General features: G+C 40.0%; 1 protein-coding gene across 1 annotated transcript in view; it reads left to right on the forward strand.

Moving 5' to 3' along the window:
• The window catches only part of OXCT1 (3-oxoacid CoA-transferase 1), a 129,736-nt gene that overhangs the window by 100,654 nt on the left and 6,710 nt on the right, over positions 1–22,372 (forward strand). The window contains exons 14-16 of the mRNA XM_044779370.2: positions 3,693–3,782; positions 15,813–15,893; positions 21,057–21,158. Of these exons, the coding sequence (XP_044635305.1) occupies positions 3,693–3,782; positions 15,813–15,893; positions 21,057–21,158 (273 nt within the window). The remainder of the gene's footprint in view (positions 1–3,692; positions 3,783–15,812; positions 15,894–21,056; positions 21,159–22,372) is intronic.

The following is a 22,372-nucleotide window of genomic DNA, read 5'->3' on the forward strand; positions in this document are numbered from 1 at the left end:
TTTGCTGATGAGATTTTAACGAAAGCCACACTTTTTATCACCCTGGCCCAGTGCTTCAATTATACCCAGAATCTCTTCTTTATTATAGGCCTATTTTTCTCAAACTATCAATTTTCCTCTTGTGATTTATTTAAAGGTATATCTTTAGCTCCTTAACCTCTCTGTTTTATCCACTCCTTGTTTTGTATGTTAAATAGAATGTTGGATTTGTGGCAGGAGATGAAGATGAGGGTGAGGTCGGTTTCTCATCTCTGTAAAATGTCAAGCAGTGTGTTAGACATTTGAGTAGAGGTGAATCAGAGTGCCTGGCACAGCATCTGACATTGTCACTTCCCTTGAGGAACAATAGTAAAACGTCCCCTAAGGAGGCTTGCTCAGGTCCCCCCTCTGTTGTGCAGCTATAACAGTTAGTTCTAATTCTAATCCTTCTGTAGAACTCGTGTGAGCACCAAATCATTATATTAGTCACACACGCTGCTGTAACAAAAAGCTTCCTAATTTCAGTGGCTTAGCACCCTGTATGCTTATTTTGCACTCATGTTGAACAATGCAATGTGGTTCCATGGACGTGGGCTCTGCTACGCACAGTCATTTAAGGACCCAGGCTAAGGGAAGTTCAGCCATCTTCCAAGGTCACCTTAGATGTCAGCATCCAGATGGCAGAAGGTGAAAACACATGAAGGGTTGCATATGAGAAGTTTTTATGGGCCCGAGCCTGGAAATCACAAATATCACCTCTCTCTCTTCTATTGTGTGGAACTCAGGCACATGGCCACCCCTAACTTCAGTGGAGAATTGGGTCCTGCAAGTAGTTGGGTCCCAAAAGAGAGCCTACTAAGCTGGGTTGAAGGATGGTGATGAATTTCTCACTTGCATCAGAGTGTATGTCTTATACAACTTTTATTTTTTTTTCTGCTGGTATAGATAGAATAATTTTTTTTTATTCATTCTGATTCAGAAATCATTGGGAATTGAAATGGAGGAAAACATTTTATTTTCTTTTTCCAATACAATGAACATACTGAAAAAAATGGGAAAACCAAGGGGCTGGCCCTGTGGCCTAGTGGTTAAGTTCATCTCACTCTGTTTTGCGGTCTGGGTTCAGTTCCTGGGCATAGACCTACACTACTTGTCAGCAGCCATGCTGTGGAAGTCACCCACATACAAAATAGAGGAAGATTGGCAACAGATGTTAGTTCAGGGTGATGAATTTCCTCAGGAAAAAAAAAAGAAAAGAAAAGCACAAAACCAAATATTTGAAGGCTTTCCTGTTAACCTGCCAGAAATGCTTTCTCTTAGGAGATCCTGCTGTTCTCTTTCCCATCTGGCAGACTACTTTTGTGAAACACTCCTCTGTGAAATTCCCATGGGCCTCTTCCTCCTATCCCTGCTTCCCCAGGCACCATTAGCAGTTGCATCCACAGTGCTCTGCTAGAACTTGACCAATGTTAGTTTAATCCATTCATCCACTCACTCACCCAAACACCTATAATGCAAAAAAAAAAAAAAAAAAAAGGATGAGGGAAAAGGTTGAAATTCACTGTGGTAGATTACATGCTGAGTGGTCCACAGGGACACAGGGAATGGACATTTTGCTCTGCCTTGGGCATGAGGGATTGGTAGGATATGCTTCTTTTAAGGGCAGGAACTTTGGTCCAAGTCTCTCTAATTACTCATGAATACTTTCCGTCCCCCAGATGTTGAAGTTTATGAGGAAAAGAAGCCTGTTTTGATAACCTCTAGTCCCAGCACCCAGTACAATGCCAGCCTCATACCTAACACTCAGTAAACTGAATTGACTGAAAGGATATAAGTCAATCAATTTATAAACTTTATTTACTATATGATTTTCTATACATTATCCGATACCTTCCTTGTAACAGCTCTGTGAAAGGGCAGATATTGTTAGTCCTGGTCTGTAGATAATGAACCCAAATTCAGAGAGATTTGGTGTTTTGCCAGTGTCGTACAATGGGTTAATAGAATAGCTCTGAGAGGTTCTGCACCTAATCTTGTGTATTTTTCACTCCTGGAAACAAATATTTAAGTCTCAAAACAGTGCTTTGAAATTTGAGGCATGTGCTTTAAGGATAAGACATCAGACCCCTTGAATCTCTTTGAGTGATGAAGGCTGTTCATTTACATTGAGTCAAGCAGGAATGTTCTTTTTAACAGCAACAAAGAGAAGAGCCTCCCACCATGTTTTATAGCTCTTTATGTGCCAGCACAGTGTTTTGTACCCAGTAGGTGCTCTATAAATGTTTCTTAAATAATTGACAGTGATTTAAAAATCTGTAAATCAGATTTGCCTAACTTGGACAAGCTTCCCATATGAGGCTGCCAGCAGCTTTTGCCTGTAATCATTGTGTCACAGGGGACAAAATTCGTGTGTGGTATATTCTAATTCAAGGAATTTTTTTAATTCAAGGAATTTTTAACACACTAGCTTCATTTCTGGTTTCCTTTGGCTTCTTCGTTCTTCTAGCGCTTACGCCCTTGGAGTCTGCCCAAGGACACTATCTGTGGAAGCTGAGGCTGCCCGGAGGTTCTTAGCACAGCAGGTTGAGGTGTTTTGGAATGGACTTGCTTTAGGGTCTTTTGATGCTTTAAAAATCTCAAACTTCCTTTGTGATAGAGTTTTTGATAGACATTCATTGCTTCCATCTCTGGCTTGTCCATATTTTGTACCGTAAAGGTATGGATTTGAGTCTGTGTTTTAAAGCCAGATGTGGGTGCATTGCCTAATCTCTTTATAGCTATGCAATTATAGGAAAGGGGCCAAGAGCCCTGCTAGAATTCACTGTCAAATCAGCAAGAGGACTTGGATTAAAAAATAAAATTTTAAGGAGGTTTAAATGTTAGACAACATTTCTCTTCAATATACTTGAGTAAGAATTTATTTCATCATTTCTGGAAACATTTGCTTTTTCCAAAACTCTGTAACCAAGAGACAGAATAGACAGTGGGAATTATTCAGAGTGTGTGGCACATAGAAGGTGGTTGGTAAATGTTTAATGAATGAGGAGATGGACAGATGAACAAAAATAGAATGAGAATGGTGAAAGGATCCTGAACTCAGCTTCTGTTTTCTGTTTTCGCTTAATAGGAATATATTTTTCATTTTGTTTTGGTTTGTTTTTCTAAAAGCAAGATAAATGCCAAGTTTTAGAAAGACAGACCCACCTTTCATATTAATCATTACCAGGGAAACACCATTAGTGCCTCAGCCTATTACCTAATGGCATTTTAATCTGCAGGAATTCCAAGAGAGTGCTTTAGAAAGTGTCTGTAATTGAAGACTCAGCGGTGCCTATTATGTGTTTAAAAAGAAAGAAATTGATGTCAGGGGCATGTGGATTTCAATCTCATGTTATTGTAATAATATTAATGTGCCAGAACTTTGGAAAAGTTCTTAAGATTTTTCTTATGCACTGTTTGTCTTATTGCTAACGTATCATCAGCAAAATAACGTTAGCCACCCTTGTTAAAAGTGGTATCATAATATTTATCCTTCAACCATAGAAGAACAGAATATTAAGGTTGTAAACCTTCAAGTACTAAGCAATGAAGATAAGTGATTTTTTTTCTCACTAATTATTACAATGGCTTATTACAAGTTAATTGTGTTCTGCCACATACTAAAGAAGTGAAAGATGGAGACTCACTTCTTATGTTCTGGTTCTGTTTTACAGGGGAAGATGGTGAAAGGAATGGGAGGTGCTATGGATCTCGTGTCAAGTGCCAGAACCAAAGTGGTGGTCACCATGGAGCATTCTGCAAAGGTAACGTGTGCTGCTGTTGGAAATACACAATACGCCAAAATCCTGTAAACCAGGTCATGCGACCGTGGCTTTTATTGTTTTCTCTGGCTTATTCAAGTTGATAGCATTTATATTTTAGAGAGAAAGTTTATAAATAAAGGCAGTTATTTATTATCATTCAGCTCAATGGTTGGTTAACTTTGAGTGAAGCAAACATCAGGATGTTCTTTGATTATTTGCTTCATAGACTCTTTAAATGTAAAATGTGTAATGTCTTGAAAAGCAGTGAAAAGATGTCAGGGCAGATGTGTCGATTCAGGTTTATAGATGATTATAGTGGTTACTATCTGTGTGCAAAATGAAAAACACAATAGACTATGAGTTTTTAGTACCAGTTATTTTCAAATGAACAGTATGGCCTCTTACCAAGGCTGTGAGGTGCCATTTTGAGAACATGTTAGAAAATGGTGGACTTGGTGATAGCAAGTGTCCTTATTCTGAAAGGTATTATACTTTTATTTTGATAAATCATCAAATATTTATTGAGTACCTCTTATGTGCTACACACTGCTAAGATTTGGCAGTGACCAAAATTAGACAAAAATCATTGACCTCATGGAGCTTGTATTTAATAATAATGATGATGATGGTGATGATATCATCATCCTACAATAATGACAGCTTCTATTTATTGAGTTACTGTGTGCCAACAGTTCACTAAGTGCTCTGTATGTGTTTGTGTATACAAGCCCATGAACTTGATATAGGTATTTTTTATGGTTCCAGAAACAAAGCTTCAGAGAGGTTCACTAAATTGCCTGAGGTCACCTAACTGCTGGAACTGAGATGAGACCTGGGTGTCTCTGACTCCAAACCCCACTCTTCTAACTGCAGAGCTATCAGTATAACTTTCTTTCTTGTTTCCAGCTCAGTGTCTTTGAACCAACTGAGCTTAACTGCCTCCTTGACCTGACTCCATGGGCTTCTGATGATTTGCAAAGTTGATCTGGGGTGGTACCCACTTCCTTTTCTATGTCCTTTGTTCATTCTCCTTCCTTCTTTTTAATTCTTAGTTTTAAAACAAAATCTACCCCTTCCCACCTTGAGACCTGCTACTTTGAGTCGAAGTGGTAGCTCGTTCGTCCTGTGTTCATCGAGTGATGCAGCATCACTAAACTGTGGGTGTATATGGAGCTGAGAGATTTGCATCTAACTTGCTTCCCATGGGAGGGTTCTGTTACAGAGTGATGTGTGCCATGAAATGGTTTTGTTGTGAAAACTGTAATAAATATGAAATTATCATAAATTGTTTTGTAAACAGTGGAAAGTGAGCAGTGGAGCATAAACATGGAACAATAGAAATGAAACCAACACAGGTGACTTCTGAGAGATATCTTGCAAAAGCATCCAGAATACTTCATTTCAGAGGCGAAAGCATGCCAAGCATGCAAATCAAATCCAATGTTTTTCCAGAACATAATGTCTGTTTGGAGAAACCTCTTTCCGACTTTCCTTTTGTTGTTACTTTAATGTTGATGCGTTTACTGAAGTCCAACTTATTTCAGATTATTTTTGTGCATTCATTTTCAAAATATTAGGCCTGTATTTAGCAAATTCTCTTTTTTTTCCCCCAAAGTCTTTTCTTTCTTCTCAGCTGGAATTTCTGATAGAGGGAAATAAATGGTGCTTTGAACCTCTGATTAAAAATCCCTTATGAAAGCTTTTTATGGAAGCAAGATAATATTTTTACCTTTCTTCTTTTTTTTCTCTCAGTGGGGCCATTGGCATTGAGTTTTAGACCAAGCTGGAGTTAGGTATTTTTCCCTAGATAGTTTCATTTGAATAAACTAACAAAAGATATTTTTGTGATTAAAATAATAATAGCGATTTGTTCACACTTAATAGTTACATAACCTTGAAAACTGACCAACAGAAGTTTCTCTTCTTGCTGCCTTCACCTTTTACCTGTGGTCCCACAATGGGTGGTTGCCACTATGTATTGCTACTGGCCCAGCTCAAGGGAACACGGGGACCTCGCCACTTCTTTCCTGCATCGTTTGCTCTGGCTGAAAGTTGGTAGGGGGTGGAAAGGAGATAGAGAAGGGAGGTTTTTCACTCCTGGTAGCCTCTCCAGTTAATGATCTGTTCTTTTAGACACGCCCGGTAACTTCTGCCTTAATGATGAAGTGAACAGCCTGGGGGACGCATCTCTAAGGTTGTGAGACACGAGAGTGAAAAGTTGGCAGCGAAGGCTTAAAACCTGATCAAAGAAATAGAGTCTTGTCTTCTTGTGCTGCTAATTTTTTTTCTGTAAGTGGGTGGAGCTGTCAACTGGTTTTCAGGTGGAACTTTCTTTTTGCTCCTTTTCCTCGTTGATAGGGTGACAGATGCAAGTTGCTATCAATACAGCATTACCTGACTTTTAAACGCATGCTTTTTTGTTAGTTTTAATAAGACTCTTTCCTCACAAGCCTCTGCAGCCAGCCAGCAGCTTCCGGAATTTGAAATCTGGCTGACTCCTAGTGCTGTTCTGGGCTAACCATCATAATGTTTCCCCTGCCTTAAAACTACCTCTGGAGACGTGCGGCAGGCACTGGTGTCAAAGTGGCATTGTAGCATGATTGTCCTTTAGCTCAGGCATAAATGTTGTCATTTAAGCTCAGGGTTGAGCTTGCAGATTGTTCCAGGCATCATCGTGAAGTAGGCACAGTTTTTGGGGTCCAGCCACCCTCTTTCTTAAGCTTCTTTTCGTGTCTTGATGTCCTTCTTCTGCCCTCTAAAATTTGGAAGAAAACGAAAGAAAGGAGTCACAGTTTGAGTCCTTCCTAGGTGCAAGGCCCTGTGTGTCGCATTGCACATACTGAATTTCATTAACCTCTCAGGGACCCTCTGCAGTAAGACTGGGATATAGGCAGAAAAGAAAACTGTCCAGGTAAGTGGCAGATCTCGGAGTTTCAGTTTGGTGCAGCCTGTGTTCATCAGACCATACCATACCACATCCTCACCAGAGCTACCTTCTGCGCCAGCATCCCTGCCTCCTCTGCCCTTTTCTGGAAGCTTCAGCTTTCAGAATTACCTCTTTCTCTTTTTTTATTTTTCCTGGTCAAAGCTCTCCTTGCTTTGGTGAGCTAGATATCAGTAAAATACTTAAAAGAAAATGATCTGAGAATCTAATTGTGCCCCTTGCTACCCATCTCTCCTTCTTCCCTTTTGTATTAGAATCCTCCAGGTTTTATCTGGGCACACAGTAGCCCGATGGCAGACCATATTTCCCAGACTTGCTTGCATTTAGATGCATCTGTGCAACCAAGTTTGAGTCAATGGGATTTGAGCATTTGCTATGTGTGTAATTTCTGATCCATGTCCTTAAAGGTAAAACTGATTTCATTGGCTTTTCTTTGTCCCCCTCCAGCAATCTGAGAAGGGCCTTAACTGTAGCAACAGCCTTGGACCCAAAGCTGTAAACATAGGCTTACAGAGCTGCTGCACCAACCCAGACCTCTGGGTGCCCTGTCCCCTTCTTTACGGGTGCCTGCCAGGACTCCTCATAACTCCATCCTAGGCCCTCTGCCCTTCTCACCCTCAGTAACTTTCTTGGGTGCTATCTAAATTTTTGGCACCAACTATTATTTTTCACTCAGTGACCCCCTAATCCTTATTTCCTCTCTGGAATTCTCTGATGAGCTCTAGAACTGTGTTTCTTTCTTATCAGACAACTTTATAACTCCACCTGGTTGTTCCACAGCCACCTCAACTGCAACACATATATAAGTGAAATCATTTCCCCTGAAAATCTGCTTCCGTGTGCTTAGCCCAAGTAGGGTAGTGATGATCTCCCAGCCCCAATCTGGAAAGGCACCCAGGGTGCTTTCTGCTCCCACCCCTATACCAAGCACTGTGAATACTGTGTCCACAATACCCCTGTGATCTGCTCCCTCCTGTGCATTTCTACTCTCCTTGTTTAGGTCCTTGTCACATCTGCTTGGATGACTGTTGCTGTGTCCCCAAAAGTCCCCTTGCTGCCAGACTAACCCTCCTTCCTGGTAATCAGGCACACCACTGCCAGAGTGGCTGGTCTATAGCTGGATCGTGTTAAGCCCACACTGCTCGGTTCACTTTAGCCCACTGGCCTTTTGTCATCAGCTTCCCAGCCGCCTCCCTCATCCTTGCTCCCGGGGATTCAGTTCTGCTAGGATCTTCACAAATGCGTCATGTCATTTCCTGTTCTTGGGTGGTTTCCACATTCTGTCCCCTTTCCCTTTTTATCTGGCTCATTCCTACCTCTATACGATCATATAGAAATGAACCAACATTTTACAAGTTTGCTGGCTTAGTGCCTTCCATCCTCTAGATAACATGAATAATCAAATGAATATCCTTTGATGCTTTGTCTTGAAGTTTGGTAGAATTGCCTTACATGAGTACGTTAATTTACTTGTTTATGCAGGCATCAAATATTTATTGAGGACAGACTATGTGCTAGGCACTATGATAAGGTCTGAGGAAATAAGAAATGGAAAGATATGGTCCTACCTTTAGGCAGCTCAGTCTCGTGGGGTTAGAGTCCTAGAAATCAATAATTAAAAAAGAAGAATGTACAAAGTAGAGGGCGCAGAGTCCAGCACCCATTTCCGTTGTGGGGTTCCTATGGGATGTAGCATTTTCGTGGAGACCTGAAGGATGAGGCAGAGTCTAACAGGGACTAGAGCATTGCAGGTTAAGGGGATGGGCCCTGGGGTGAAGGAGGGCAGTGCGTGTTGAGGGATTTACAATTAGATCCCTGTTGTCAGAGAGCAAAGGGAGAAGAGTTGGGTAGAAATGCACGCGTGCAGGCACACACACACACGGTCTGCTCTCTACACAGTGGCCAGGGTGATTTTTTAAAATATAAATCAGATCATATCACTTCTTCCTTGGCTCAGAAACCCTCCTTGGCTTCCCATCTCACTTCGATTCGAGTTCAAACTTCTTACTGTTGTCTCTCAGGCCCTCCATCATTTGTGGACTCCAACCTCGCTACCTCTCTGATTTCGTCTACTATCATTTTTCCTCTCACCCAATGAGCTCCCCAGCTGTACTCTCTTCCTGTAAGCTTCTGGAGTATTCCAAGTACCCTCCTGCCTCAGGGCCTTTGCACTTATTATTCCCTATGCCTGGAATGGTCTGCCTCACATATCTGTGTGGGTTGCTCCCTGAGTCCACTCAGGTCTCTGATCAAAATACCAGAGAAGCTTTCCCTGACTATTATATGGAGCAGAAGTCCCCTCTCTTCTGGTGACCCTTCATTCCCCTTTGTCACTAGAATTTATGTTCCCTGAGGGCAGGGGCTCTATCTATCATAATAACTGAAGAGAATCATGCGTGGTGCACAGTAGGACTCAATAAATACTTGTTGCATTCATTAATTCTTCAAATAATAATGATACTTTGAGCATACAGAGTAGAGCACTTTTAACTTTTTTCAAGCAGTTACATGTTTACCACATCCATTTGATCATTACAATACTCTTGTGCGATAGGTCTTATTGTTTCCCTTCCAAAAACACACAAACCAAATTCCATGGAGGTTAAAGATTCTGATAAAAGTCAAGTCGAAAATGAAGAGCGAAAGCGAGCCGAGAATCCATGTGCCCTGCCTCTGGGCCTCCATTTTCTTTTACTAACTTTTCTGTCTGGCGAGTCCCGTCACCACTAACAATATAAAGGAGAGTGTTTTGTTCTCAGTATTTTGTACTGGAAATGTGTCCTCAGGGTATAACTTCCAGAGCAGAAAAGCAAACAAATTCAGTCATAGTTGTCATTTATTGGAAACAAGCAGAGCTCGGGTAGGTATTTTAGAGAACATAAATGAGAGCTCTATTACTAAAATCTGTTTGGATTTTATTTTTATTACAGTAGGAGGTCTGGATGCTGAAGGGATAAAAAGAATCATAATTATATTGTTACAAAGTTGAGAATAAATCTCTGTGAATAGTATTTTGTTTAAGTCCGGTCGGGTCTAATAGCAAAGACGTCATATAGAAATCTGGAGGGCTGTTTTACCTTGTCTGTACTTTTTGTGGAGAAGAATTATCAAGAGTAAGTGAGGTTGATTAATCCTATTTATTTTGAACCAAATGTGTTACCGAAAGCCAACAAATATGAAAGATTTTTTAAAAAATCCTTTCCTGGGAAACATTTTTGAGATAATTTTCAGCAACATTGAAAAGTGTCCCAAGATGAAGCATACTTTTGTTAGGATAATTCATTATTAACATAGTTTCAACTCGTTTAATATTTTCTATTCATAAAAGCTTGTCAATATTTTATCATATGTTAATGAGTCTATTTCATGGCTAGGATCTGTTTGGAAAAAATAGTCACCTTTAAAATATAGAAATCTGGGGCCAGCCCCATGGCGTAGTGGTTAAGTTCATGTGCTCTGCTTTGGCGGCCCAGGGTTCGTCGGTTCGGATCCCAGGCACTGACCTACACACTGCTCATCAAGCCATGCTGTGGCAGCATCCCATGTAGAAGAACCAGAAGGACTTACATCTAGGATATACAACTATGTGCTGGGGCTTTGGGGAGGAAAAAAAAAGAGGAAGATTGACAATAGATGTTAGCTCAAGGCCAATGGTTCCTCACCAAAAAAATAAATAAATAAAATATAGAAATCTGTACGGGGTTTTGCCTTTTTATTTCTCCCTTAGTGATGGAAAGGCCTGCAAAAAATGTTGTAATGGGGAAGAAAAGCAGATCAGAGTCCAGCGGCCAGTAAAGCTCTTTATAATGTCTTATAGAATTTAATTAAGCTAATAACTTTAAGTTCTGTGACTTTGAGTATCCATAGTTCTTAAAACAAAAACTAACACTAAGAGAAGCTTTCTCAGCTACCACAACAATTCATGAATGGAAAGAGTAAATAATTCCTGCTCATTCCTGGGCTCTGCCATCCTTAGGCTAGAGATCATAGGATGCAATCTTTAGAGAGAAGATAAAAGACCATGATAAATATTTTTGTATTATGTTGAAGAAAAATAGTCTTCTATTCTGAGATCTCAAGGCCCTGAAGACTATTTTCTGGGAAACGGCTTGCTGTAGGTATCATCTCATTTGGCTAGTCTTCCCCTTGAGAATGTGCCTGTAACCACAAACTGTTATTACATCCACATATAAAAACCATTTGTAATAGCAGCTGTTCTCCAATTCAGAGTTAGCCGAGTCTTTCCACTAAAATCCTTTGTGGATTGTTGGAATTCCTACCAGATAGGTACTGTGAAAAGGCCAAATATATCCCATGAGAATAAACTCAGTGTGCATAAGATCATCATCTTGTCCTTTTATTCTGAGTACCTTGATATTCTTTATTTAGCAAATCCCATTTTCCTTTTCTATGTACTACATCAATCATCATAGTGTTTTGACGGTCATGTGTTTTGTAATACAATGTTCCCGAATATTCTGTATCTGTGGGGCGTGTGTTTATGTGTGTGTGTGTGTATAGAAGCTATTTCACTTGGTTTAGGCATTGAGACCAGTAGGGAGAAGGAAGAGGCAAAGGGTGATGACATTTCAGGCTTCTTCTGTGGTATTTATTTTGGCAAGCCCAAAGGGACACTTGACGTAGGTTTCGTTATGCCCCCAGACAGAGATTGAATATTCTCTTGCCAAGTTCAGCCATGTAGCCCCTCTTTTCAACAAATCAGTGTAGGTCTCGAAGCTTTAGGAGGGAGCAGGCGGAAAAGGTAGAATAATCATAAATCATTCTATTTCTCTCTTCACTTGTAAATGTGTATGTTTCCTACTGTGGTCTTGAGATGTCTCTGCTTCTCCCTTTGATCATGACTTTATCTATCTCCCCAAAGTTTTGTAAGCCCCTTCACATACTTCTGCTAGCCTCACTTCTAGTGAGCTCAGGGATGCTGGGAATGAACAAGTACATATCTTAGGACTAGAAGGCAGCCTCTAGTGGTCCATAGACACTCAGTCAGATGATATTTTACAACTCCAACTCTACTGGAGGTCTTTGAATCAGAATTACAATATTCAAACAGCATTCATTGATTGCTATGGTTTCCCTAGTGCTCTACTCATTGCTGTAGATAGGAAGATAAATTGTCTTAGCATTCAGTGAGCTCAGAGCCTAGTAGGGGGGTGAAGGGAGGTCAGCGAGTACGACTTGTGTCATGAATGAAGGAAGCACAGGAGCACCTAAGAAGTGCACCAGACTGGGGTGTCCCTGAGATACTAGAATAGGGGCACCGGACAGAGGATGTTGGTGATGGTTTCTCCAGGGAATATGGCACCGGAGGCAAGGCCTGAAGAATAGGCAGGGTGTTGTTATTTGAATATGGGGTGATGGGGTACATGGTGATGTGTGTTTCAGGTAGCATGGACAAAGGCTTAAAGACTTGGTTCTTCCTTAAGGAGCAACCAGCTTCTCAAGCCTTCCCTGTACTTGATTATTAGGGCCTTCCCAAAGGAGGTACCTGAAAGAGCAAATATATTGCAGCCATACTTAAGAAGCACTTAACAGAAAAGATGGACATAAAATAGGTTTTTATGTAGTAAAACAATCTTACAGGAATGCTCCATTGTCTCGGGTGAATGAAATGTTGACATCAAGTACAAAAATCATCGGGTTATGAAGAAGAGAGCTTGTTATTTGGGATTAAGTTTATTGTCATAACATAAACCTTGTTGTAATGATAACAAGGGGATTTATTATCATTTAACCAGAGTTGTTTATTACTGAAGAATTTAGACCCAGGATTTCACACAGATATCTAAAGAATTAAAAAGAGACCATGAAGCAAATGATAGAAAGTACTAAGGCCCTGAGTCATTTAAAAAAATGTGAATTCCGAGGTCTTGCATGAGGCCTGCAAGTGATAAAGGCAGGGTAGGGGGAAAAGCTGGAGAAGCAGGTGGAGGAGCGAAATTTATTCACCAAGGTTATGATGAAGTTAGCAAATAAAGGCATACGTGTTGAAATCAGGAGTCCTCGGGACTAGTCAAAGCATTTTTAATGCTACACTTTGTACCCATTCCTCTGCCTTTTCTGACATTTCTTCTTGAGAAAGAAAGAAGGACGCAGGATAGTGGGAATGAACAAGACCCCGCTAACCCTAGATATTTGCATGTAGGTTCAACCCCTCCTAGTTTAGTGTACTTTCACAGCATTTCACCTGATCCCTACAGTGATCAGATAAGGCAGACAAGGCAATCGAAGAGAAAACCTAGCACAAAGAATTTAAGGGACCAAATGACTAATTAAATGGCAGAGAGAAGATGAAAAACTGGGTCTTTGGACTCCTAATACAGTGTTCTTTGCTACCACGCTAAACTGCATCTCTTTTTCAGGATTTATTTTTAAATGCTAAAAACTCAGCAATTGTTCCTCCTTTGTGAATCATTAATCTATGCAGCTGCCATACCACATTGTAAGCCTCAGCCCCGCATGGTTAGAATAGAGCGCTGAAGTGGGAGTTAGTCATATTTTGGCTTCATAGCTAAGCTATTGTTGAATATTGAATTGTGACACTCTTTAATCTTTCTGCATCTCATTTTCTCTTTTTCCTTGATGTGTGTTATGTCTTGGAGCTAAATGTGAATGGAGTCATCTAGCTACATTGTTCTCACTGCAAGAATATGCTTGGTGCTGGTTTCCTAGGCCAGAGATATGGTTTGCCTCCAAATATGTGTTGTGGTTTCATTAGTTTTGTGGGTCTCAGGAATTGTGTTTAGGCTATTTTTTGTGTAATTATATGTCCAACTTCATATAGGAACTTAAGAGCTCCTAAAGAATTCCTTGGTAGATTGTAGAAATGTTAAATGTAGGTTGTATGAATGGTACTAGCTGACGTTTTTCGAGCACTTGCTAAGTACTGGACACTTGCATCTCACTGAAGCCTGACAATAACCCCATGAGGGGAGGTGGATGGGAAGCAGGGCACGGGAAACCAGCACAACTGGTGTCGCGCAGGGTTGGGCTGTACATGCAGGGCTCTGGCTCCAGCCCACACCCTGAACCACTACCTTCTTTGTGATTCCTCCTGAAACAGAGCTAGTTGTTCATTAAAATCCAGGTAGCTACTCTCATACGAGATGTAGATCTAGCTGAAATAATGAAAACAAACTAAGAGCTCCCTGCAGAAGATGTTCTTCAGGGGCCCGCAGAATGTTCACTTTGTTCACGGGCGGACCCGGACTCATTGTGCGTGCCTTGTTTGAGTTACATTACATGTAAGGAGTCCTGACAACTGGAGAAGTTCCAATATTCAGCATTAATTTCAGCTTTTTAATTAAGCTTCTGTGACACGTGCAAACTTTCTTTGAAGCCTGGAAAGGAAAACACATCATTTAAAATGAAGTGAAAATGAAGTTTTATTTCTACAGCTATAAATTTTCTTATACAATAAGCTCCAGAAGCATGTAACTTGTTATTAAAGGTGTAACGTCTACCCACTTTGTATGTATTTAGCACTAGTTTTGACTAAATTAAAGTAGTAGAGTTTGTCTTTTTTTGAAATCCACCTGAGATTCCCAATAAAATTCCCTTTTTTATTCCCGTTCACTCAAAAAATATTGAATACCTTTTGGGCCATGCACTGGGTTAAGTACACTAAAACCTTTTAATTACTGGTGTGTTGGTAAGTTGACACATTATCACAAGGGCTAAAATCTTAATGAAGCCCAGTTATCTGAAATTCCTTCTCGGATCATATACTTGCTTTGACGGCAGTTTTGAGAGAGTTGTAAACCAGGTAGCAGGTGCATATTTTAGTAGGTAAAACACTGAGATGGCGAAAGATGATGTTGACATTCTATGTGGTGATTTTAGACCCAAAAAAGAAGCAGAAGAAGCATTTTGCCATTTTTCATAGAAGATCTAGAATGTGATAGGTCAGCCTCAAGGGAAATATTAATTTAGGCTCCTGGTGCTTGATACTTAGAAAAGAGCTTAATGATAATCATAATCAGATCATCAGAGCTAATGTTTCAACTGTGCTCCCCAGACGTGCCTCAGAGGCCACCTCTATACTAGGGAGTGGGAGGAAGGGATTAATGGGGAAAACCTGCTTTCCACTCTTAATCCCTCTTTTATTTTATGTTTGAAGAAAGGGTACTGTGGCTAAAGGAAACTGAAGAAATGTGGATTTAGGCCAGCTCACACATTTTACCAATGAGCAAACTGAGGCTCAGACAAATTCTAGGAAAGTGAATAAGAAAGTGAATATAATTATGGTTTACGGCACTGCTTGGCCAAGCAATGAACCATTTTACATGGTCATTTTGTCAGTATGTCTATTTTGTCAGTCTGACTATTGAGTTACCTACAAACTGTGTCATAGCTATACTGGGGGAACTGAAGATGATGCAGGATGGGGGTTTGTAAGAGTCAAGTCTTTGTGTGCCCCAGTAAGAAGTTAGCTGATAATGTCTACAATTGATTGATCAAGAAATAAATACCGTGGTCAACTTAATATTTAAAAATGCAGAAGTGAGAAGAAAACGTATAGAAGTATAAAAGAAAATGCTAAAAATAATTGAAATTGATTCCTGTTGAGAGCAGGACTAAGGGTACAGAAGGGAGGCAAAAGCTGCTGTTTTCTGTGTATATATTACTTTTTTAAACAAAATTAAAATATTTTTCAAAAAGGGATATTATGCATTTGTGTTCTATGTATGCTGCCTACTCTTGGTAAATAATAGCTCCTGTTTGTCAAGGAGACGATTCCCTGGAAGAGGAAAATAAGTGGAATACCAGAAGTGGAATTTCTCATTACATGATACAAGGACTGAGGCTCAAGGTCCAATTTGTGGCAGGATGCTTCTCAACTAAATTTTTATGCCTTTGGCTATTCATTTGGCATTCTCCCTAAATTATTCTAGGGACAGAAGCTGCCTCCAGAAAGAAAGTAAAAGCATGACTGTGCAAAGATTTTGAAATAGCCCCTATTTAGGAGACAATTTCTGATAGTTCCTATTTATCCTGTAGTTACACCAATTTTAAATAAGAATTGCTCCATAACTAGTCTTTTTGACGTTTCCTTTTTTTTAAAACAGGGAAATACACATAAAATCTTGGAGAAATGTACATTACCACTGACTGGAAAGCAATGTGTCAATCGCATCATTACTGAAAAGGTAAAGCGCCTTTCTCTTTTGATTTCCTGTATTATCTACCACCACCTTTTGTATTTACGTTCATTTTTAGAATTTTCTTATTACCTTCTGAAAGTGTATTTCGTTGCTAGTCGTAGGATTAATTTAATCTGTGCATAGACTGAATAGGAAAATTCATCAATTTAATGTTTCTAAATGTAGAATTCTTAACGTGAAACTCTCTGGAAATAAACATATACACACAAAATTGAACCATGGTCCTTGATAAACTTTGACTGAGTGATATAATTGAAGAAAAGTTCTGTCGATCCTTATATTTGGGCTATGAATGTGGATGATATATACAAAGTTAAGAATATAATTATCGTTCCTGCCTTTCTTCTATGCTTTCCCAAATCACAAGTAACAAATTGTTGGATTTCATTTTAAGAAACTCAGTAAACATTGAGTTGTAATCATGTGGGTGCAGATTGCAGTACAGACCCCACAGTGAACCGAGAAATCTCTTCTTTGGTTCTTGCGTGCTTTCAGCCCTCTTCTTTAACGTGGACTTCAGAACACACCCCCCCCCCCCGCCCCCATTTTAGTGCTTCTCTAGCCTTTTTCTTCTTAGATAGAAAATGTTGGCCAATGGTGCAACTGAAAGCTGCTCGGATCAGAGACAAACATCCCTGGCAGTTGCCTACAGTCACCTGTCTGACCCAGATTTGAACCTAGGATGTTGGAATGACGTAATTCTCATAAGTGAGCTAGGAGGGGGTCATTTTCTTGATTCAGTATCTTGATGAAACCACAAAACAGAATTTTCTATATCAGAGTTTGTTTCTTTGTTTTCTTTTTTCTCTTGATGATGCTGTTGCTTTTGCCAAGAGCCAGAGCCATGGCATCCTTGCATTAATCTGGTTTGCTAACCCTCCCTGGGGTATGGTAAGAAGCACCCTAAAGCAGCCCTTTGAACTGGGTTAGGAGGTTCATAATACTTTCCAGAAGCCACATTTTAGGGAGCACTCTGTCCTACATGGTGCCTTCCCCTAGGACCTTTTATGTGGAATTTCAGAAAGATGACTTGTGGAGAAGAACATGTGGATGAAAGGGCAGAATATTTGATTCCACCATTGATTCCCTGAGTCTTACCATTTCTTGAACCCCTTCAAAACTATGGGCAGGACTTGAAAGAAATCCATTACTTTGAAAATAAAGACAAAGCAGTCCTTGGTCCTGGTTTCTTTAACAAAGTGGTAGAACTACTAAGGATAATTCCAGCAACATTTCCCCCCATCTTCCTCTTCTCCCCAGGAAGCCCTCTCCCACCCCCCACTCCATGTGTGCCTGCCCTTCTTCTTGCCAGTTCAGTGCTTCTACCTGCAACGCCTCCCACCCACTCTGCCTCCCCAAATCTGACCCATCCTTCAAGCCCAATGCAATTCCCATCTTCATCATGAAGAGGTTTCTGACCCTCTTGGCACTCACAATTTCATGCCCAGGTTGGTCCCCCATTCATTTTGGCACTTATCATCCAATACCTATATTTTCTTATGACATAACTTTCTTATGAAATAACTTATTTAACTTAACTGCCATTTAAAAAAACTTTTATATCCTTTCTCTCCATCCACATTGTTGTTTTATTCATTTACTTGTTACTAAGCATTTTGTGAGGACCCTCTCTGAACCAGACTATTGCCAACAGTGGGCTTCAGAAAGGAGGACAGTCTGCTCCCAAGGAGCACATTCAGGAGGGTAGACATCAAGCATCTAGCAGTACCAGCAGCTGGAGTAACAAATACAATAAAGGCCATGATCGAGATACATGCCAGATGCTGAGTTAGGAACATAGAGGAAGGCTGCCTAACAGGCTGGGGAGAGGGTCACGAAAAGCTTCTAGGTGCTTTCAAATACAAGCTCTTAACTTTTTTTGTAAGGCATTTCACAGTCTGTACCTTTTCTCCTCCAGTCTTAGTTTCTCTCTTTCTGACTTAAAATTCTCCTCACTTCAGCTGTACTAAGATGCTGTGAACTATGTTGTATTCCCCCCACCATGTTCTTCTGGGACTTTGCAGATCCTGTCTCTCTTTCTGGAATGTTCTTTCTAGCCCATCAATCTGGCTAATTCCTTCTCACCTTTTATGTCTCAGCTATGTATTTCTTTCTCTCACAAGTCTTCCCTATCCCTCCCCAAGTCTTCTAGATGCTTCCCTGAATTCTAGTACTTACCCTAACTTAGCATTGATGACTGTATTGAAATAACCTCTGAGGTCTGCCTGTCTCCTCACTGTTTATCCAACACTTAGCGTGGTGCTTGCCCATGCACAGTGAATGCTTGTTGAATAAATGTACTCTACTTTTCTTGACAAGAAAATTGATAGATTGAGTGATGAATCTTGAAAGATAAGTAGGAGTTTTATAAATGAGAATAAAACCCAAGAAGCCCTTTTGGACAAAGGGAAGAAAATAGGCAAAGTCATGGATGCTAAGAAAACATAGCCTCTGATCCAGCCCTGATGGCCTAGTGGTTAAAGGTCTATGTGCTCTGCTTTGGTGGCCCAGGTTCTGTTCCTGGACATAGAACCACATCACTCATCTGTCAGTAGCCATGCTGTGGTGGCTGTTCTCATGGAAGAACTAGAAGGACTTACAACTAAAATATACAACTATGTACTGGGGCTTTGAGGAAGGAAAAACAAAAAAGGAAGACTGGCAACAGGTGTTAGCTCAGGGTGAATCTTTCCCAGCAAACAGCCTCCATTTTTATCAAGTTTTTGTTTATACGACTAAATGGAAATCTTCCTAAGTAAATTTCTCTCTTTTAGATAATAGATGCTTGGCTTTCCAATATATGACCTTGAGGGCTAATTAGGGGTTGATAAACGTGTTAATAAAAGTTATTTTATTTTTAATTTTTTGTGTGTGAAGAAGATTGACCCTGAGCTAACATCTGTTGCCTGTCTTCCTCTTTTTGCTTGAGGAAGATTGTCACTGAGCTAACATCTGTGCCAGTCTTCCTCTATTTTATGTGGGATGCCTGCCATAGCATGGCTTGATGAGCGATCCAAACCTGCCAATCCCGGGCCACCGATGCAAAGTGCACGAACTTAACCACTATGCTGCTGGGCCAGCCCCTTAGAAAAGTTTTTTAAAAGCAGTAAGTCAGTTTGCCATGGAGTTTATCTCCCTGATCACCAAAGCCTCATATTTGTGCTACCACAGTTCTCTTCTCCCCAAATCCCTTCCCTGCTTGTTCTTAATAACGCAATCTAGAGGCTCTTTTTCTCTTATTTGTTCCATTTCAATAAACTGACATTTATTCATAACGTAGGGAAAAGAAAATCAGTACATGTTTTCTGCAAAGGGAAAGTGTTCATTTAAAAAAAATTTGAATCATTTTAGAATTAAATAACCTAATACAGCATACAGACAATCCTAAATATTAGACCATGTATTTCTGTTGAAGAAAGGCTTTTTTAGGAACATAAAAATGTGCGATCAAAAAGGAAATTTGCTGAAATATTTCTGTCTAAATTTAAATAATATTTTCAAGTAAAATCAACCAGGTTGCCTGGGCATTCATCAAACAGAGACTGCAAGTATCACTGGTCCCCTTGATGTTTTGCTCTTGCGGAAAAGTATCAATTAACTGGAGACTAATAAGCGTTTTGGCATTTTGATTTGGGTTCACATACAAGTGACAGTAATTTAAGCTATTAAGGAGAAAGAACATGCCTGTACCGTGCCCCACTATGTCCCAAGCATGATGCCCAGTGTTCAGAGTGTATTTTCTGTTTATTATATTTGTCCTGTATAACAATCTTGGGAAGCGGGTTTTTTGATATCCACCTACAGATGCTAAAACAGGTTCACCAAAGATTGCATAGCCATTGTGTGGAGGAGCTGGAATTCCAGAACCCTCGAAAGTCAGGGTTCTTTCCTCTACACATTGCTGTGTCTTCATCTTAGCCTCCTAACCAGGAGTGTGTTTCAAAATGACAATTTAGAGTTTGATTTCCAAGCCACCTGAAAATAAAGATTCTAAGCCTGAAAATAATGGTTGAATTTAAGGTATATCCAGAAGAGAGGAGAGATCTTGGAAGCATAATATTTAAGTCTGAGAAAAAGGAAACTAGCCATGAAAGCTGAAAGAGGGAAAAGTGCCTATTGCAACTGGAGGACAACTTGTAGAACCAGCGAGTCGAAGTCATAGGGAAGCGGTTTTTACGGTTAGAGCTTCGCATCAATACACAATCTGCCTTGAGACAAGTGAACCTCCTGCCCCTGGAAGTTTCTAAGCAGAGGCCCAGTGACCATCTCAGAAAAATGTTTTGAGGAATTCTTGGATGGGAAGTTACAGTAAATGACTTTGTTGGTCCCTTCCACTCAAGTTGTGATATTACTAACCCTGACAGCGTGTGCTCTAAATCAGATACAACAGGGTGAATCTATCTACTGAGATTAAGCTGTACCAGTTGGCCCTCCCATCACCTGGTGTTACCAACCAGAAGGTTGGAATAGAATGTTTAGGCTGAGGTTAGCCTTCTCATGCTTGTCTGAAACATAAGCATCTTCATTTGACTTGTGTATCAGAGTATCAGACAGAGATTCTCATGCTATCCTCTTGGACCTCTGTGTCTTCACAGGACTTAAAGGGGAAAGTTTTAATATTTACCTGAGGGTCTTTCAGGGCCAGGACAGCTAACCCTTTATAATTACTCCCAGCTTCTTCAGAGTGCCTCCTTTTGTTTCCTGTAACTCCTTCCCCAGCAGCATTGATCAACATTTTCCCCATCATCCGTGCTTTCACTTTCCAGATATCTCCTTGCTCCCATCCCCCTTCCATTTCTTCATTCCTTTCTTCAAATCATTATTAATCATCTAATTGACATTTTGACCAAAAGTGTTAGAGTTAACAAAAGGAGAGTAGGTGAAAAAACTGATTACAATAGTAACTAATGCCATCGATATCAACACTCATTTATTTTCTGGCATCAACAGTGCATCACAACTAATTGCCAGTTAGAGAGTTAGCATTTATTCCCACCAAAGTATAATAGTTACAGCTGACATTTTTTCATTGCTGATTTTCAGAGTCTTTTGTCTCTCCTTTAGGAACTTGAGAGGTTATTTCTGTTTTGTGTCATAAAATAATTACTGTGATAAAAATTGTCACTGTCGTTTTCTTGACTCTGACAGGCTGTGTTTGATGTGGACAACAAGAAAGGGCTGACTCTGATTGAACTCTGGGAAGGCCTGACAGTGGATGACATAAAAAAGAGCACTGGGTGTGATTTTGCAGTAAGTGTTTCTGTGAACAAATCCAGCCACTTGTCCTGTATCACGAGCTTGATTAATGAGTGTTTATAGGACATGAACCATTAATTTGTGATCATTTTTGGAGTTGACCTTTGCAGAGAGCGGGAGTGGAAGGAAGGGTGCTCCAGATGAGAGCAGGTGGGAGCAGGAACGGGCTGTGACTCACGGGCCAGGGCTGGGCTCAGGAGTCAAAAGTAAGAGGGGGAGGAACCACCAGGAGCAGCTGGAAACAGAAGGTCGCGCTTGAACCCTAAGCTACTTTCTGTAAAGTCTCTTTCAGTCCTCTGTTCTTGAGTTACATATCAGCCGTGGCTAAACTTGATTAACTCAAAAATGTGAGCCACACACAGAGAAATGACACTTCCTTGTTTTTAAACCCATCTGTGGCTTATGGCTTTCTGTTTGATTGACTTCTATGCCTGATTGTTCCGTCCATTGAAGATACTACAATGTTGGGCTTCTGACACCACCAGATTTGTAGTCACAAAAGAAGTCAGTCTTGCATTTGAATAAAAACTTAACTGCATAGAAACTCTGACTTACAAAGCAGATTAAGTATTTCAGGGGAGTATCCATTTAAGAAATCCCCAGATTTCTTTTTTTAAAAAAAGAGTAAAACTGTAATAAAAATAATTGCCCTTTAATATAAGAACTTGTTTATAAATCGCCAGTCACCTCCCTAATGGGCGTTGAGAGGATGGCTCAGTCCATTTGAAGTTGATCAAAAGTAAAGGTGAAATGTCTCTAAAAAAGGAAAGAAAAGAATTTGCTTCTCACATACCTTTTAAGAGTAATTCTACTTGTTAAAATGAAATATATTTATAATAAGAAGAAAGGTTGCAGCTACCCGTCCTGGGGAAAGTAATTTAATAAAACATATTTGATAAATCATGCACATATTTCATACATTCCTTCTTTAGGTACTACATGCTTGGCTGGTACCTATCAGTGCATAACAGATTTCTATAAAAACAATTTTGCTGCATAATTCATTATCCACATATAACTGTTTCTGGTTCTATATGAAGGTCTTTGTCTATTAACCTTTTTTGAGTTTCCCTTTGGAAAAAAGAAGTCTGTCAGCAATACTTTGCACAAAAAGCACATCTTCAATTAGCTTTTCAATAACCCAGGGGAAAAAAGGGATTTGTTTACACTTTATTTAGAATTCCTTACTCCAGTGATAAAAGCAAACA

This window comes from Equus asinus, chromosome 10, assembly GCF_041296235.1.
Source record: "Equus asinus isolate D_3611 breed Donkey chromosome 10, EquAss-T2T_v2, whole genome shotgun sequence".
Lineage (NCBI taxonomy): Eukaryota > Metazoa > Chordata > Mammalia > Perissodactyla > Equidae > Equus > Equus asinus.